The sequence below is a fragment of the Sphaerodactylus townsendi genome, linkage group LG02 (genome assembly GCF_021028975.2).
Source record: "Sphaerodactylus townsendi isolate TG3544 linkage group LG02, MPM_Stown_v2.3, whole genome shotgun sequence".
Lineage (NCBI taxonomy): Eukaryota > Metazoa > Chordata > Lepidosauria > Squamata > Sphaerodactylidae > Sphaerodactylus > Sphaerodactylus townsendi.
In genome coordinates this window covers 36,666,354-36,684,985 of record NC_059426.1, presented here as the reverse complement: position 1 = coordinate 36,684,985, position 18,632 = coordinate 36,666,354, and the positions used below count along the sequence as shown (strand labels likewise).

The 18,632-nt window shown below is 43.6% G+C and overlaps 1 protein-coding gene across 4 annotated transcripts in view; it reads right to left on the bottom strand.

The window, feature by feature from the left end:
* RBMS1 (RNA binding motif single stranded interacting protein 1) overlaps nucleotides 1-18,632 on the bottom strand; it is a 180,146-nt gene that overhangs the window by 68,735 nt on the left and 92,779 nt on the right. For all 4 annotated transcript variants that reach the window (XM_048484132.1, XM_048484131.1, XM_048484130.1 and 1 more), the window contains exon 2: nucleotides 16,310-16,485. In XM_048484132.1, coding sequence (XP_048340089.1) covers nucleotides 16,310-16,485 — 176 coding nt within the window. The remainder of the gene's footprint in view (nucleotides 1-16,309; nucleotides 16,486-18,632) is intronic.

Here is an 18,632-nt window from a genome sequence, read left to right as displayed (position 1 = left end):
TTCTGGAAGGGGGAAGGCCCTGGGAGTTTCCTCAGAGTGAGGAAACATGTGTTTCGTCCCTTTGGGGCATCCCTTTACCGGCTTTTTGGATCCAGCTGTGGTGGAGGGGTCCTCCGCGTCATCTGTGTCGTGCAATTCGAGTGCCGAGATTGTCTTGGCGATCATAGAAGTGAGTTCTTCCTGTTTGAAAAATCTCTTACATAAATCGCTGGGTTCAATTGGAATTTCCTCAGATTCTGAGAAATGTTCTATTGGCTCTAACCCTTCACCCTCACTACTGTCCTCCTCTATGTTGAGGGGGTCCCTATAAGTGGATGTGGATGGGGTAGGGCTGCTGGATCGGGAAGAACTGGACCGACGACTGGGTCTGCGTTTTTCCCTATGCATGGATCTGTGGCGTCCTCTGGAAAGGCTTTTCTGTTTTTGTTTCTGTTTTTGCTTTTTTCTATCATGGTCTAGGATTTCCTGTCTCATCTTTTGTGTAAAGAGCTGCATTAGGGTTTCTGGGGAAGTATTAGCCCAGGTAGCTGTATCTGTGAGAGAGAGATTTTTGGGTGGGTCCCCCCCCCCTTTGTCTGGGCCTGGATGTGCTGGGCCGCTCTGAATCAGATTCAAATTGAATGGATCCTTCCTCGATGGCTGAGAGTTCCCCGCCCCCGCCCTCTGCAGAAGAGCAGGAACGCTCTCTGCCTGCGTTCTGCGCTTGGCTCTGGGGGGGGGTGCGGGGGGGGCTGCGGAGCTACGCCGGGCGCATCCTGTGTAAGGGCGCTGGTGCTCCGGGTGGAGACGGGAGCCTCCGTCTCCGGGCGCTTAGAGCGTTTGGCGGGAACTGCTTTCGCTTTTGCGCCTGGGGCCGCCTTGTTTTTCGCGCCTTTTTTCCGCTCCGGAGGAGGCGGAGGTAATGGCGCCGAAGGGTCTCCTTGCTCTGCGGCCGTCTCCGGGGCTTGGGAGCAAGACCCCGTGGTGGAGTCTATGGATCCGCGGCGTTGCTGCCCGGAGCGGGTGGCAGCGCGGGTTCCTTCTGCCGCGGACCTGCCGTAGGTCTCACGCGGCGGGGAAAAGGAGCGCAGTGAGGCCATTGTGCCTATGCGCGTTTTTTCTCTCTCTCTCTCCCGAAGGAAAAGTGGGGGGGGGGGACACCAAACAAACACTGACACTTACACTTATAGACGCAGAGAAGACAGGAAGAATGAAGAAAAGTTTGTGGTTGAGTATAATGCCTATGGGGCTTGGAGCACTAAACAAGCCCTACACTCCCTATCTAGGCAGGAACAATACTGGAGCCTGGAGGGGTGATTGAGCCCTCCTCAGGAAGTGACAACAATTAGGTCCTGCCTCCCTGAGAATGAGCTAGGAATCACCCAATCAGGATGCCCGAGCCTCGCCTCCAGGAGAAAGGGAATTTCACAATATTTTGTGATTGGCCTTGCCCTGTGGCAGCCATTTTGTGGTGGCATCCACAGCCCTTTCTCAACATTCTAAAAGTGCCAGCAGACTCAACAAAGTTGTGGACCCCGTTTGTCCCTGTTATCCCGGTTGCACAATAAATCCTCAAGAGAATTCTGTTCTGGAGAAGGGGTTGATTCTTAGTTTAAGTTTCTCCCCTCCCTTCCAAAAGGGGAAAAGGATTGGGCTTCAAGTGGCCACAAAAGAAGGTTGCCATTTCTGAAGACCAAGCTGATGGTGCACAGCTGCAATGCATCTGCTCAGGATAAACTCAGCACTTTGTTAATCAGTCTGCTGGTAGGGAGCCACCCACATGACCCCGGTTTTCCATTTCCACTCAAGACCACAAGGTCAAGGAGCAAGTAGGAACCACTCTGGAGATCACAGATAGACATTTTATCTCCCTCTGAAATAATGGTTTAGAATCTTGTTTATTGTTATGAAAGTAGAAACAGGTGCACCTGCCTTGCTGTTATGGTGTATTAGGGATGAAAAGAAAGCTAGATAAATACCTCTGTTTCTTCTATAATATAGGGAATGGCACAAAACTCAGCACACTGCCTGCATCTACATACCGTATATACTCGCGTATAAGCCGACCCGCATATAAGCCGAGGCACTCAATTTTACCTCAAAAAACTGGGACATTTTATTGACTCGCGTATAAGCCGAGGGTGGGAAAGGTCCATCAGGAGGCAGGGTGCTGAGCCGGCAAAGGAGCCACAACTGGAGGAAAGAAGCGCCCCAGAAGCCTATGGGAGGCTTTTTAAGGAGGGGCGAGGTGGGCGCGCACGGGTCTGGGGAGAGGGAAAGTGGCTGAAGGCAGGAGAAAGCGAAGCAGAGAATGCCTTGTCCTTCTCTCTAACTCAGCTTTCTTTTTTGCAGGCTCTAAGTTTAAGGCGTGGTTTCAGGGAAGCTGCCGGCTTTCTTTCTTGCAGGCTCTAAGTCTACAGGGAAGCTGCCTTTCGGGGCAGCCTGTTCTATGGTTTTCTTAAAAGGGCATAGCCCTTTTAAGAATGATATGAGTGGCTTTGGGTTGCTACTGCCCAAGGTAGGCTATAAAAAACAATAAAAAACAAATAATGCTGAAGCTGGGGGGGCAGATAAAATGTAGGTTAGTGGGTAGGAGAACATGAAGCTGAGAAAAGGAGTTTATGGGTGTTGCCAGGAGGAGGGAAAGAGGAAACAGTGTTGGAAAGGGTATACAGCAGAAAGTTAGGTCCTTCCTTGCCAGTCCTCGCAAATTCCTCATCAGGCAGCTGGGTCCAACCTGGTGATTGGCGCCACAAAGGTGGGTCATAGTTTTTCCAGGTAGAGGCTATCAGGTGGAGGACAAGAAGGAAAGCTGAAGACAGGGGCTGATAGCGTAGGTTTGCTGGGGTGGGGAGGAGAAAAGGAAGCAGAAGAGGAGAGATTATGGGAACATTCAGAGAAGGGAAAAAGTAAATAGTGAGGAAGAGGAAAATTGATTTCCCCCCCTCCCTCCACCCACAACTCCTTGTGGGTCTGCTCTTGTGGCTACTAATAGATGGAATACAGAGCTAGGTAACACATTCAAGTGCCCACGCAAAAAGACCTGCAGATTTACTATTAAGTAGCCCAATAAGTAAATTATTTGATGGGCAGACCCCAGAAGGCAACAAACACACAGATCTGCTACTCACTGTTCAAAGAGCATATGAACTTAGTTTGTTCTAGAGGAAGGTTTAACAACTGCTCATGCTCATAGAGATTTTTGCTGTTCCCACTTCTGAACACTTCTTGCCTTGAAAATCCTATAAACTTGCCATAAGTCAGCTGTGACTTGATGGCACAAACACACAAACACGTTGTATTAAGCCATTCCTTATTTAGTTACCCTTCACCAGCAGACCCAGAAATATTACTCTATCTGCTCCCCATTCAAGTTGCATGTGTGCCATCAAATCACAGCTAACTTACTGCAACCCCATTGGGATCTCAAGGCAAGAAACATTCAGAGGTGCTTTGTCTGTCTTCATGCTTCCGCCCCATTCCTTGGGAGTCTCCTATCCAACCCTGGGTCAATGCTTAGCTTCTGAGACCTGATGAGATCAGGGTAGCCTGGGATTATCCAGGTCATGGATTCTAGCCCTACCCAGGGCAATAAATAGCTATGGCTTGGAAATGTTCCTATTCTATCGTTTCTCTTTCTCTGCTGGTATCTTCTGCTTCCAGTGAAGTGCTTGATGTGAAACAGTGGACGAATAACTAAGGACAAGATGTTTCTATCCATATGATAGCAAAGTATTACTGCACAGACCTGAAAGCAGGATTCTTCTTCACCTGGTGATAGCCAACAACATCAATTTAGCAGGTTGGAGATATATTCCCCCGAGTAAAAAAGGTTAATGCCACAAATCGGTTGGCATCAGAAGACTTAACTCGAAATTCACCACTCTGGCAAAGGTTGAACTAATCTCCACAGTGCCAATTATTGCCACGGTGGTTTAAGGCAACAATAACATATTTGGACAAATGCAGTTTACATGTCCCACTCTATGATCTAGTCTGTACAAACAATGAACCACAGCCTGAAAGGAGAGCGGCTTGGTAGAGATGCAGAAAGAAGGGAAAGAATTTGGAGAATGGTAAATGTATCTTTCAAGTTTTCTGATCTCTTCTTGTCAGTTAAATGATATAATTTAGTTACACAAAGCTTCCTTCATGTTAGTTCAACTGAAAAGCCATCGGCTTTAAGTACAATTGCAATTGCTTTTGACATATATTTTAAATGCTACTTTCAGTAAACCTCGTTTCAAAATATGTGTTTTTAAAAGATAGCTATACCCCCATGGATGCAATAAATTGCTAGTGTGGCGAACTTGCCGTCAGTGTGAATAAAATACTCAAGTACACCCACAGTGACAGGTAAGAGAAAGACGAATTGATAGAATTACCAGAACTCAACTTATTCAGAGACCTCTGCAGGGCTGCAATGTATTCAGCAATAGCATTTTGAGATCATGGTATTTACTGAGCAATGATTTCAGCATCCTGAGAATCTAAATTGAATTGTTATACAAACAAATTCTAGCCAAGGCCATCCTGAGAAATAAATTTAATCCATTTGAAAAAGCTGAACACTTCAGGTCCTCAAGGAAAGGCACTTCCAGTATCTCTGCATGATCGAGTGCCCTATCCTAGCTAACTTTCACTGAACTGGGAGGTACTGGGATGTTCAATTATTCCTGATTCAGAGGAAGGAGTAGAATTACTCACTTCCAGAGTTCATTTCATTTCTCTATGACTCACTGTTGCAGAAGCGATTCCATCAGGAGGCACACCCAAATGGGTGAGTCATGCAGAAACATGGGCTGGTTTGTGACCGTCTTAAACGGCTGGAACAGTAGAAGAATGCTGTGATAGTAAAGCAGCAATTTGATAAGACCACCGGAGATCAGTGATCCCCTGCAGATTATTCAAAGGGGCAGCACGGTCCATCTTTTTGAAATTAGACAGTGATGAAAACAGGGCTAAAATCTTTCCCCTTTCCTTGCACTATTCCCAAATGTAGAAGTGCCCTCCATGACACTCAAGCACTAAGTCATAGCAACAACTCCCATCTCAGAACTGCATGTGCAATGAAGCTTAAGGGCGTCACAAGTTTTTAGCTTAGACAAGAATAACTATGGTTAATACACAGGACAAATATCGTGTTAGCTTACCCTTAACAATTCAGTAATATGCAAGGTGTCATGATGACAAACCCTGAACCAATGGGCGCACAAGACTGTCCTGCGCACCTACTGGTTCAGGGTTCATCATCATGATCAAAATAGAGCAAGAAGCTAGCCGACTCCCAACCCATCAGTGCCCTCCCTCTGTCCCAAACAAGAAGTGGGCCAGGCTCAGGGCGGATAACACACATATTTAAAATATAGTTTAAAAACAATGTATTAATAAATTAATAATTAAAACATTCCGAAGTATATCAATTTTCACAGATGGCGATTTGAACACCTTGCCCACACATCAGTCCTGACTCTCACCCTAGTTTTTATAAAATCTTACAGGTGAGAGCAGAGGGGACATAAGATAGCTTACTTAACACGATTTTAAACAATACTTTTTAAAAAAGGTGTTTCATACCAAACGGTAGTAACCCTAAATACAAAAAGACTACCAAACCATCCATCTGTGTTCTAATAAGGTATGTTTCCAACTGGCCCATTCTTTTTTTGATTGATCAGTCCTAGAGACAATCTAGTTTGGCACATAATAACATAGAAAACATTGAATGTCTGTAGCACTCTTTTAAATATACAGAAATAGAAAATCTTTCCTGGGCTGCAAAGGCTGACTATTTTGAAAGCATTGCTATCTGCTAGGACTTGGCTTCAAATACTTATACTTCAAATACTTAACAAAGACGTGTTAACTTCCTATAGTTTTACGCTATAGTTTTACTGTGTTGTCCTAAGCAGAATTATACCCTTTTAAATCAGCTGAAGAACTTCAGTCTTGATTTTCTGAAGCATGATATGCACCACATTCCCAAGATATTTACAGTTTCTCCAGTTAATGCCCTATAAAGCCAGCCATTACCAGACTGTTATTCGTTATTTCATCCATCCTAGAAAGGCAGAAAGACCTGCAATAGTAATTACACTAATTTTATTACTTTAAAACCAGCTGTTTTTCTAATTGTAATCCAGTTAAATGTCCACATGATATACATCAGTGATATTATAATACAGCAGAGCAGAGGTGTGGCAAGGTGGGAAAGTGCCTAGTGCACCGGTGCATCCTCCGCTCCCGTCCCACCCCCACAGGGGCACGTGCCCAGTGTGTTGGCCCCCCGTCCCCTTGGAGCTATGCCTCTGCAGCAGTTTTTTAAAGGGAACACAGTTTTCTATTGTGTGTTTGCGTTAAACTGAGCCTGTGAATAATGCATTTTTCAGTGACATAGCAAAATCCTGATTCAGTATCAGATCTTGTTCGCAACTGGTCTGCACATTTTGCCCAAAGTATTTCTCAATCATTCTCCCCTAAAACAACTACTCACCCAAGACTAAACTCTAGTCACTGTAATAACACATAGGTGCTATTTCCATTCAGTTCTAATGCACAGAAAAATTAGTCCAGCCAAACATACATTGATCTGTCTTCCACCCAAATATCAGCAACAGCATGTATTCCATGGAATGTTTTGGTGGGCAGAAGGATTTCTGACTGGGAAGTTTAACTTTCTCATTTTCCACTGCAGCTATGTCCTCTGCAATGCTGTTCCCCGAAGGGAGAAATGGGAAAGTCATGCACCACATATGGAAAATCTTCTGGCCGTGGAAACATTCCAACAAGTTCACTTCTCCTTCTGCAACATACGGCTGCAGAGTGCCATCATGTCATTACATTGAACATTCCCCCCAATCACTGGCTGATGCAGATGTGAGCATGGAAACTTTCAAAGTGATTCTGTGAAGACATGGGATAATCTACCTTACAAAGAAGAGAAGAAGAAGAGTTTGGATTTATACCCCAACTTTCTCTCCTCCAAGGAGACTCAAGGTGGCTTACATGGTCCTTTCCCTTCCTGCTATGCAGGTTTATTGTGGGTGATGGTGGTAAAAGGAGCAGCTGCATTTAAAAAATGTTCATTTTAACTCAACAATATCACCTAAAAAAATCAGAACTTAGCAGCCAAGGCAAATACCACTGATGAATATCATGTGGACAGCCAAATATGATGTGTAAGAGTTCTTGGCCTTAAATAGAAACACTAACAGCCTCGTATTCTGATCCTAACAGAATTCATGTTAGCTCAGTGCTTTCATGATTGAGAGATATACTGGAAACTGCCCTTATTTAAGTCTCTTACCGCAGAAAACAAGGGTTATGAGTGATTTCAGAAGCATGACATCTATGTGTAAGGGAAAAAGGAACATAGAAACCATACCTGCACAGATTTGTTTCTACAAGTACAGTGCATATGTGTGCATTAGGAATGTTGTCTCTCAAACACTGTCGATCACAGGGTCAGAATCTAGGCATACAGAGTTTATATGAACAGATGGAGCTGTGCAAAGAAGGGCTACCAGAATGCTTTCTTGGACAAGGTCAGCATGCTCAGTAATCCTGCCGTTCTATTAATGTTTCCCTGTATGCAGTGTTATATATACAGTTGTTAAAGGGGAGAAACTAGTTGGATCCTATGACTTCATTTCACTAAGATGGCTCCTATTAGACTTTCTTATTAAATCATCAATCAAAAAAGGCTTCTTCTAATGCAGAATGGCTTCCTCTAAGGGAGAAAATATCTTTCTTTGTTGAAAACTTGCTGGAAGGCTGTGGATGAGAAACACAGGATCCCACCTAGCAGATTTAACTCTTAACCTTCTTTTGGGCCTCCATTTTATCCCAGATACTAAAGCAGTCCTTTCTGTCAGACTTGCCAAGGACTAAATGTTAAATAAGAGTATTCCACCTCAATTTCGTTCAATGAGATTAATGGGCTAAGTACACAGGATGTTGTTTCAAATTATCCTTCATGTCAAACCATTCCTGACAAAATAACTTGCAGGCATCAAAGCATCTGCCTCTGAAAGAAGAGGAAGAGCAGGTTTTCCTAATTAGGATGAGACTGCTATACCTGCATTTCAGAATAGGGCAACCTATTGAAACGGAGATTTCCCCAGTTTTCAGTGAGAATTTCACTAATGCCATCTGAAAACATCTGCTTTCCCAGGTGAGCCTTTGACATATTCTATACTGACGTCTGTTCCAATTTGGCAGGGAAAAGGCAAATGGTATACTGGCTAGGAAGTTGAGATGAATAGATTCAGTGAATGGAAGATGTCCAAAGAGAAAACATACTGGCAACAAGAAATGTTCTGAAATTGTGAATGTGTTTTTTCCCCACATTAATCTGAAAAAAAATATGCAAAGTAGACCAAAAATTTTTTTTCCACCTGTACTGTTACAAATAAGAAAACACAAATGTAGCATTTCTGCAAGCAGATAACTATGTTCTGAAGGAACTCCCCAGAAGTTAAAATTTTTATCAAAATTAAAACATGTGCAGGTTTATCATTGCCAGGAGCTAAGAGCCAACGCTAAGCTGAATGAATTCAGAGAATGAAACCATGAGCAGATGAAACAAATTAAGCCTGAAGACTGAGATCTACACAAATGTAGCAATTTAGTTTCTGAAACTAGGATCAGTTCAATTGCATTTAATGATTAGTTAATGATGGCACTTACAAAGTCCTCTGCAGCGACACAATACAAATCTTTCAGGAAAAGAACCTAAAGTTTATCACTTGTTATCCTGTTTCATTTAAAATAACCATTGGATACTCACGGAGAAGGGTCCTTCTCCTCTGAGCGCAAGGAAGACATCTTTGGTGTTTTCTACTATTCAGTTAGGGGAGGCAGGATTATAATTTTTTCACTTCCTGTTGAGATAGTGCTCGCCTTTTCTCCTCCAGTTCTGGTACAGGGGACAGCAGTCAAGGTGTAAAGAAATGTCTCTTCCCATTGAGGTCTGAAGAGAATGTTTAAGCATTTTAAGCAGGAGGACAGAAAATTCATTTCTATTGCTTTTCTGCCTTGCCTCACCCACCTTTTTAGAAATGTTAAATTGAGATAGCAAGAGTAAATAGGGTGAGTTAACACCCCCCCCCCCAATCAGGCACCACAGATTTGGAGGTCTTAAAAGGATAGCAGGGTCTCAGGAAGAGGATTCCTGGAGCTAGCAGGAAAAGTTTCCTTGACCCAGATTGACCAGGTCAAGGGACTGGGAACTGATAAAAATCTTGGGAGCAAGGAGGAAATTCTCTTCTGGCTGGGACCATCAATGAGGACAGAGCTCTTGCCGGAGGTCTGGAGGAGGCAGGTTGTACAAGTAAGGATGTAGCCATATTTCTTGTTCCTGGAGCAGAACCAATAGATTTACCAAGACCTTAGAGAACATGCGAGGAGCTATAGTCAGGCCAAACGGAAGGGCTTTAAACTGAAAATATTATCCTATGCCAAAATGGAGGAAACCACAGTGACCCAGGAAGATCAGAATTTGAAAAGATGCCTCTGTGAGATTGATGGAAGTGAGGAACTCATTTGGTTGCAGGGACTCTGCAACAGTTCTTACTGTTTCCATCCAGAAATGGCAAAGCTTCACAAACTGGTTTACATACTTGAAATCCAGAATGACTCTCCATTGACTATTCCACTTTGGTACTGTGAACAAATAAGAGTACACCCCTGTGACCTGTTCTTGGATGAGGACTGGTACAATGGCTTGAATGGACTTGATGCTGAACTGCATTTAGGGTTCTTGTTCTTTTGGAAGGATTTCTGGACAATGGGGAGATGACCATGCAACCAGTGGGGAAAGAGAATTCTATGGTGTAGCCTGAGGTCACTATCTCCTGCATCCAGGAGTCCGCTTGCAAGCAATCCCAGACATTCTGAAATGGGTCAATTTCCCCCCTACCGGTGGGGTTGATGAGTCACACTTGAGATCCCTTGGACTCCTGGTCTGATCTATCTCCCTTGGGCTGAAACCTATGGCTAAAGAAGGGTTTCCTGTTGGACTGATTATTCTGGTTCTGGTTCCAGGAGTGCTTTCTGCAATTGTTTATGATCCTTGGTAAGGAATGTTGGGTTTGAAAGGAAATTAGAAGCAGGACATCAGTCAGGACATTTAAGATTCCTGGGCATAGCCTTAGATTTGTCCCAAGTCTCAACCAGGGTTCTGTTTAAGGAGTCTCCAAATAGATTGTCTTCCTAGAAGGGGAAGACTGCCACAATGGATTAAGATTGAAAGTTGGTTTGCCAGGCCCACAGCCAATGGAGCCTTCTAGTAGCAGCAGCTGATGAAAGTGCCCTGACCAAGAAGGTAAGGATACCCAGGGTCAAATCCTCAGAGAAAGAGGCTGCCTTTAAGATCCTGTTGGTTCCTTCAATCTATGGGGTTCAGGAAGACAGTGAAGCATCTTCCTTATCCACACAAAAGCCACCTTCATGAGTTCTCCTTGATAGCTGGACAGCCTTGAAGTTGAGGTTAATGTATCTTTACCCGTCCTTGGAAAGTAAGCCAGATGACTGCAAAGCCTTAATTGGAGTGTCAATCGGGGAACTTGCAGTAACTCATTGGAATAGATTGGCATAGCAAACAATTTCCTAATAAATCATGGGAGCTGCCTGCTAGCTACAGGCTTTTCCCACTCCTTTTTTAACTGATCTTCAAAAATTAAGGAAAGGGAAAACCCTTCTCACTATTGATATAGTGATGGAAAAATTCCTTGATCCCCTTGTGCTTAGCTTTGGTCCTAGGTCTGACCAGTTCCTTGAGATCTAATGCTGCAAGACATTTAGTCAACAAATACTGATAGTCCTCTACCTTTAAAAGTCTGAGTCTGCTCAACAACCTGAGTTTCACCTTTCTCTTCATCCTCTGAAAGAAATTCTCTCTCCCCCCGAAAATCACTATCACCACCAGATGACATAGATCAGAGGTCTGCAACCTGCGGCTCTCCAGATGTTCATGGACTACAAATCCCATCAGCCCCTGGCTGCATGGCCAATTGGCAGGAGCTGATGGGAATTGTAGTCCATGAACTTCTGGAGAGCTGCAGGTTGCAGACTCCTGACATAGATGGTTATCTATCTCAGCTGATCTTCCCACTCTTTCTGGTGCCTTGGTGAGCCATGAAGGTCCCACTCCTGCAACTGAGCTGGCTTTGGGCTGCCTAATGGGAAAGGGGGATAGTCATGCTGGAAATGGCTCTCAAGTGCTGCTGGAATAAGGCAGACATAAGTGTTTATATTTCTTCTCTTAAAGCATTAAACCAATGAATAGGGAAATGCAGTCCCAAGTGGGCTGCATTAACCCTATCTTGATCAGAGTTTCCTTTAGGGTTGTAAGTAGTCCAGAGTGCTGAATATTTGTCTTCCTCTCCCTCTGATGCTGCTCTGGTGTCCTCCTGCAGCTCTGAGGCTGGTACAACAGCGTTGAAATCAGTGGTAGACATCTTGTTCTCCTATGGCTATTTGGTGCCTTTCCTTGCTTCATGGAGGAAGACTTGCCAGATGAAGCAGGGCTCAGGGCAACCTTATCAGGGACTGTGGCAGCCTGGGGAGCCTGTGCCGCAGCTCCAGCTATCATTGAGACTTATGAGTCCTCCTTGGAGAGAAATCCATTGTCCCCATTCCAGCCGCTGATGCCATTCCTTGGATGTGTGGCTGCCTCTGACACCTTCCCTGTCTCAGCCAACAAGGCTGAAAACTGCTCATCTAATGCCCAAAGGAGGTAAAAAAAGAGGTCAAAAGAGTAAAAGGAGGGAGGGGGTCAGAAACAATGAGAAAGACGAAAGAAATAGAAGCAAAAGTAAAGGTAAAAACTCAGGCAACTGACGCTAACCACTCTTCCTGGAGGCATGAAAAGAACTGGAGGAGAAGGGGCAAACACTATCTCAACATTCTAATCTTGCCTCCCTGACTGGAAGGTAGAAAACACCCAAAATGTTCTCCTCCACCTGCTGTAAGAAAAGTACGAGTAGAGAGATGCATACTGCGTGGCTGTGCTAAAACAAATGGTTTATTTAAACTGTGGTTTAGTGCAACAAACTGTGGTCGGTTTCTTCATAAGCTGCCGTTTGTCTGCTTCTTTTCTGCCACTCAACAGAAATCCCATCATCCTTATTATAGTCCATAACAGGCAGTGAACAATGCTACGCAACAAACTGTTGTAACTTCAGAAGCAACAAACAACGATTAGTACAACCTGTGGTTTAATGAACCAGACGCAACAATACTATGCAATCGCTGTAACTTCAGAAATTGCTGCAAACCACGATTAGTACAAACTGTGGTTTAAATAACCAGCTACAAGTTCTCAAAGTTCCAGTTTTGTGTCCCATCATCTGCTGGGTAATATGCGCTTGGAACAACTAACCTGGTTTTGAACAACTAACCCAGATTTGATCAAATTGCTGTTGTACTGAAACATCTGAACACAACCTCTGTAAACTGACCCTGCATGTGATCTACCCACACTTGAAAACAACTGCTGACATTTTTGATTTGAATCCTCTTAAAACTGCAATAATCTTTCCACTATCTACCCCTCAAACTGGGGAGTTATCAGATGCTCTGAACAATGTAAAACATTTGCTTTTGAAGCTAGTTTTGTATCAGCAAAATGATAACAATGATGGAGGCACCTTAGAAATGCAGTCGCTTACTATGACATGAGCTTTCATAAGTAACCATTAAGACCATAATTTGCTAATTAATCTGCAGGGTGCCACTATACTCGTTGTCCAGATAAAATCACATGAGTTACTTTCAGGCAATAATTAAAGAACACAAAAAAGTATGTCTACATACAAGTCTAAGCTGGAAAGGGAAGAGGGTAAAGCAAGAGTCCGTAGTGCTTAATATTTAATACAATTGAGCAAAGATGGATTTACAAGTATAGGCGACTGCTAACAGTTCTGAAAAGTTTTGCTCAAAACAAACAAGGAAGCAAGCAATACAAATTAGGAAACAGGCTTAAAAGACTCCAGTTTTGACATCTCTGAACCAGGGGCATATCTACAGGAAATGGTGCCCAGGACAAGACCTGAAGTTGCCCCCCAAAAACACACACAAGAAAGTCAGGTTTGAAATGGAATTTGTTTTCAGATACAGAACAGTTATTTGTTCCAAGCCAAATTTCTCCCTCCACAGTTCTGATCTGGCTAAATTAGTGTGATGCTTGCTCTTCATTTCCCAGTGTGATTTGGTGGACAGTGATGGGCTTTGGTTATGAAGTTCTAGGTTCAAATTCTTGGTTCAAATACATGAAATACAATAAATTATCTATCTTCTGTCTGCCTGGCTTTTATCTCACAGGATTCTTGGGAGGATTAACTCCCACAATCTCTTGGGAGATCTAACCTCCTATGTAGGACTACTCAAGAACCCCTCCCACTCTATGGCTGCACTCAACAAAGAATGCTTTCTTGGAAGTAAGCCCCATTGAATAAAATGTGACTTAACTTCTAAGTAGACCTGTTTAGAATCACATGTTATGAAACCCCTTTCCTTTGTGTACTGCAAGGTTTGTGCTGAATGTTCAGTGAAAATAAGAGGCGCCTCCCTTGTTCTTGTAGAGCTAGAAGGTTTTGCAAATGAAATTCCTGGGGAATCTCTAGTCTGGCTCCTCTTTTAGATTAATCCTTACTGAGTGTAGAGCCACAAGTTATGTGCACATTGATCCTGCTGAGCCTCCTTTGGAGTAAAGATGCAAGGATTGGGTTAGTGCTGGCCCCGCATCCCCGCCCCCTGCCTCCAAACGTCAGGATTGTGCTCTTCTTCTATACTTTGTTCAGGATAGAGATGACAGGAGATTTTTGAATTCATTCACCATTTCCTGGACCATCTTTGTTCTAGAATGCTCTGCCTACCAAGTTTTGTCCCCAATACTAGGACCCAAGTGGAGCATTCCAGAACAAAGATGGTTCAGGAAATGATGGATAAAATCACAAATCATCATCTTTATCCTGAACAGGGTATGGTATCAGCATTTAGCTGAGGAAAATGCATCTTGGAGAAGACAGAAACAGCCATTTGAAGAAACAACAATGGTGTGACTGGGATGGATGGTGCTGGGGGCTACAGGAGCTGTGAAATGCACTGTAGCCATCCAGGAAAAGGGAACGTTGGCCAGGGCAGACCAAGATGAACAATCTCAAGAAGCACTTCCCACCTTTCTTTCCTCGCCACACTTCCCGGCTCTCGGGTCAGGGGAGCAGCCTCCTAGGCTGGCTTGGTGCTACTACAGATCAGCTCACCCCTGTGCACAGCATCAAGGGGGCTTTCCCCACTGACAGAAGTTGAACTGGTTTCTACCTAGGTTCGCCTCAGTGAATCCCCACTGCCACCGAGCTCAACATTGTTTTGTCTCAATCCTCCCCCCACCCCCCCAGAACTGCGACATCCTTGTTGCATTATGAACTATACTTTTCTGCCGGAACAAGGTTGATACCGCTTCGAAGCTTCAAAGCTTCGAAGCAGGGAAGCATCGAAACGACACCTCATCCGTTCAACCAATCACAAGTCGCTTTTGTGGCATGCACAGAACGGGAGAGTTGTGGAGGGGAAAAAGCACATGTAACTGTAAACTGTAAAAACTGTAAAAACAAAGAAGAACGCTCCCGTTTCCCGCCGTGACACAAGCGCCAATCACGATCGAGGAGCGAAACAGGCACCAAGATGATCCCGCCCACTTAGCTCGGTTCCAGGAGGCCAACTCAGTTGCTGTGGGGACAGCCTGGAATCGCCCTCCACTGCAGGGAACTGAGTCGACCTTAGCTCCCTTCTGTAGTGGGGAAAGCCCCAAGGTGTCCAACATGGAATGTGCAACTGCCCCACCAGGGGGACTCCAACAATCGTCCAGCAATCAGGATTACATTTTGGTGTCGAGAGGTGCCGTGGGCAAGGGCACACAGTGGCAGATATGGAGATTTGGAAGCCCCCGACACTGTTGGGACCTTCTGATCAGGCCTTCCCTTTCCCCAGCCCACCAGACCTGATGGGACTGACGCCCAAGTGTCTGGGGCCTCAGCTGGCAAACACCCAGCTGCAGTAAAGTCAAAGAGGGAAAAGACCCTGGAAAAAGAGACTCTAGTTCCGACTCCCACTTTCCTAGTTCTCAGTCCTGGGGAACTGCCTTTCTGCCCATAGAACTGCATGGAATGAGCTGGGACGTAGAGATGACCTCTGGGCATGTACTGAGGATGGCATCCTGCACCCCCACCTAGCACCTCTGACCCCTGATTTCCATGGCTGCGAAACAGCATGATGGAAGAAGCATTGGCTGGTCCGTGGCATGCAAAAGTGGGCATGCAGCCACCCTAATACTGGTAGAAAGATGCCTGATGCACTGGAATCCCTTACATGGCATCTGACCTCACCCCACCAATGCCACAAGGACTCTACAGAATGCTAGGGCCATAAAGAGACCTGGAATCTGGACAGAAGTACAATGTTCAACCAGTGTAGTTAAGCTTTTAAAATCATATCAGAAAAAGCTGTATCATGTTGCTCCCTTCTCAAGTACATGTTGCAACATTTGTTGTGGTACAAACCACTCAGTGTGCTATGGCAGCTAAAAGTGCATTAAGAGGTCAGGAATCTTATACAGAAAAAAAAGGCAAAAAGTTTGACTTTCCATAATAAATAAAAAACGATTGACAAAAACTACTCAAGTTTTATCTTCTTCATTCACTTGCTTTGGTTTGTAAAGACTATGGCTGAAAGAAGGTAACCAACATCCACATTTCGCCTAAACCCATCTTACAATAACAATTGCACAACGACAATTATATCTGTTTTAAAGTCATACCTTAAAAACTGCTTTAAATAATGAGAAGCGCAATTGTTATTATTTGTTTCTGTAACATTAAAAGCATCCCCTTTAAACGAAACATCCTAATAGTAACCCTCCACATACTTAACCTATTCTGCACCATAGATGATCTGCAATATTGAGATTCTCAAGGACAGGCTCCATGTTTTGACCTACCATTGACCTACAGCATAGGTGTCAAACTTGCGCCCCTCTAGATGTTATGGACTACAGTTCCCATCATCCCCTGCCATTATGATGCTGGCAGGGGATGATGGGAACTGTAGTCCATAACATCTGGAGGGCCGCGAGTTTGACACCTATGACCTATAGTAAATTCACTCATTTAGGGGTAGTTATTTTTAAATCAGCCTATACCAGACATTTATTCTGCCCTTCTTCTGTCTGCATGTTCTGGTCAAAAAGTTGATTTCCAGCACCACCTAACTACAAAAAAGCCCCCCCCCCGCCCCCCCGAACAAGCCATATTTCTCCATTTCATATACTTACGGTTGGCATAACTTTACCAAGTCCTGGTCAGTGGTGTTTGGAGGCAGCCCTCTGATGTAAAGGTTTGTTTTACTTAGCTGATCCCATCCTGAGTTGCTGCTGCTACTGCTGTTATTATTGCTGCTGGTAATGCTCGGGCTGGGAGGAGCCATTGGGTGAGCAGGCACGATGGGCTGCTGTGGAGTAAAGAAAAGAGGAGATCAGAGCACAAAATAAGTGTCCCAGAGCCTTGAGAACACTTGATCGTTCTACTGTGTTTGGTGTAAAGTTACCAAAGTCACGGCTGACTTATGGCGACCTCACAGGGTTTTTGAAGCAAGAGATGAAAAGAGGCCGTCCAGGTCAGGGTATGCAGCATTACTACAGAGTTCTAAACACCTTTTCTTCCACAGTAATCTCAGGTATGTCTTAAAAGCTTTCCAGAACAAGTCATCTGAAACAGTACAAATGCCACAGGTTTTAAGATGCAAATTCATTCCTCACAGGACCGTATCACTATTTTGCATATGCATGTCTCCCAAGCAGTATTGTTCTCTTATGGCACCATGAGAGGACTTCAAACACATCTTATAGTTTACTTGAAGAATCATGGAGTCAGATTAAATTAAGGACTGCTCTTACTGTATTATAAATGGATGGAGGAAAGGGAAATGAAAAGAACGTGAAGAATGACAATCTGTTGTAATTAGTCTCTTGGGACAGTGTGAAGTAATATATATGTAGTATTCATTTTACACTTAAGAGAAGCTTACACTTAGGAGAAGTCATGATGAATTCTGCACTGGCACAGGCATTAATCTTGATACCCACCACAAAAAGGTTTGATATCAGAGTCTGAAACTGGATACCAAGGTCTGGCTAGGATCAACCATGATGAACTCTAGTGCTGACATAATGCTTCATGATAGCAGGGAGAGTACAATTCCAAGATCTGTATCTAGTCTTTAAACCACTGCGGAGAAATCACAACTATTATGGGTCTATGGCCCTTAGGTTATTAGAGCATGATTTGTTTCTCAAACTTCATTCCTCTCCAGGTAGATCAGAGATGCTTACATATTTCTGGGGTTGATCCAGAGAGACAGATCATGTCCTGTTTAGTTCAGAAGTACAAACACATTGTGTGTCTTCATGCCAAGTTATTTGATTAATCTTAGAACTTTTATAACCATGATTTCCAAAATAATGCAGTCTGTTTCTACACAAAAATTATCTAGAAGTATTCTCTCACTATTGAGAGTACAGTTAAATGCATGGAAATCAATCATAATGTGTAGTGCAACATCCATAGTTGACTAACATTCTCAACAGGTGATGGCAGAAGTTTGGGCGAAACATGGAACTGGCCTAACCAGCTGGTTCCCAAAAGTATAAGAAAGATGAAGTAGTGAGGGACAGTGTGAAGAACTTTCTGCCATTTTCTTACTTGTCTTGCCTTATTGGCCCTACAGATGAATTCACACAACAGAAGTAATTTGGGCTGGACAAAAGGTGTTTCGGAAAAATGATTGCAAGAAAGTCATCAGAGTGGGAAATATATATGAAGCTTTTAAATCTGCTTTTAAATCTGCACTATCTTCCTCTTTCTAAATTACTGGGACAACATTATGTTTAAGCATATGCAGCAGCCGTCGTGTGAACCTCTGACCAATACACAAATGAAAGGACCCATCCATGCCTCAGAATTGTCATTCACACTTTCCCTGTATCTCTGGAAAGCACACTGCAGCTGGGTTTAGAGATCTAACAGAATGCTCAGAATCCTGAATAGGCTACAATTCACATGGTTTTAAAAGCTATGACAGCTATATACTGGTAAAACCCCAGTACGTTCATGCATTCTTAGTGATGACTGTGTCTCGTACACCACTTTCTGTACTCAGAATATATCAGAAATTTCTAAATTAATTTTGTACCAGTGGACTCATTTCAAGGATTCCTTTCTTTAATCAAAGTGTATAGTAGATAGATGGCACAGATTTATTATTTCAAGAAACTTACTTGGTCTACTGCGCTCTAGTAGCTACTGATTTATGACTCCAGAATCTTGTTAGGGAATTAAGTCTAAAATGTTGCATACAAGTATAGGAATATTGATAGCAAGCAACTGTTCTGTGAAAGTAAATCTTCCCAGATTAAATTTCAGGCTGCTGAATATCAAGCCTAATTTTATTTTCTGGGATTTTTATTTGCTTGCAAAGACTATACACTACTTATACTAATGCAAGAACTGCCTAAGACTGAAAAATTAGTTGACAGTAGCTGAGGATTTGAAAAATCTTGCCACTGGCATTCAGCTTACGGCAAAGAGTTAATTGCGAAG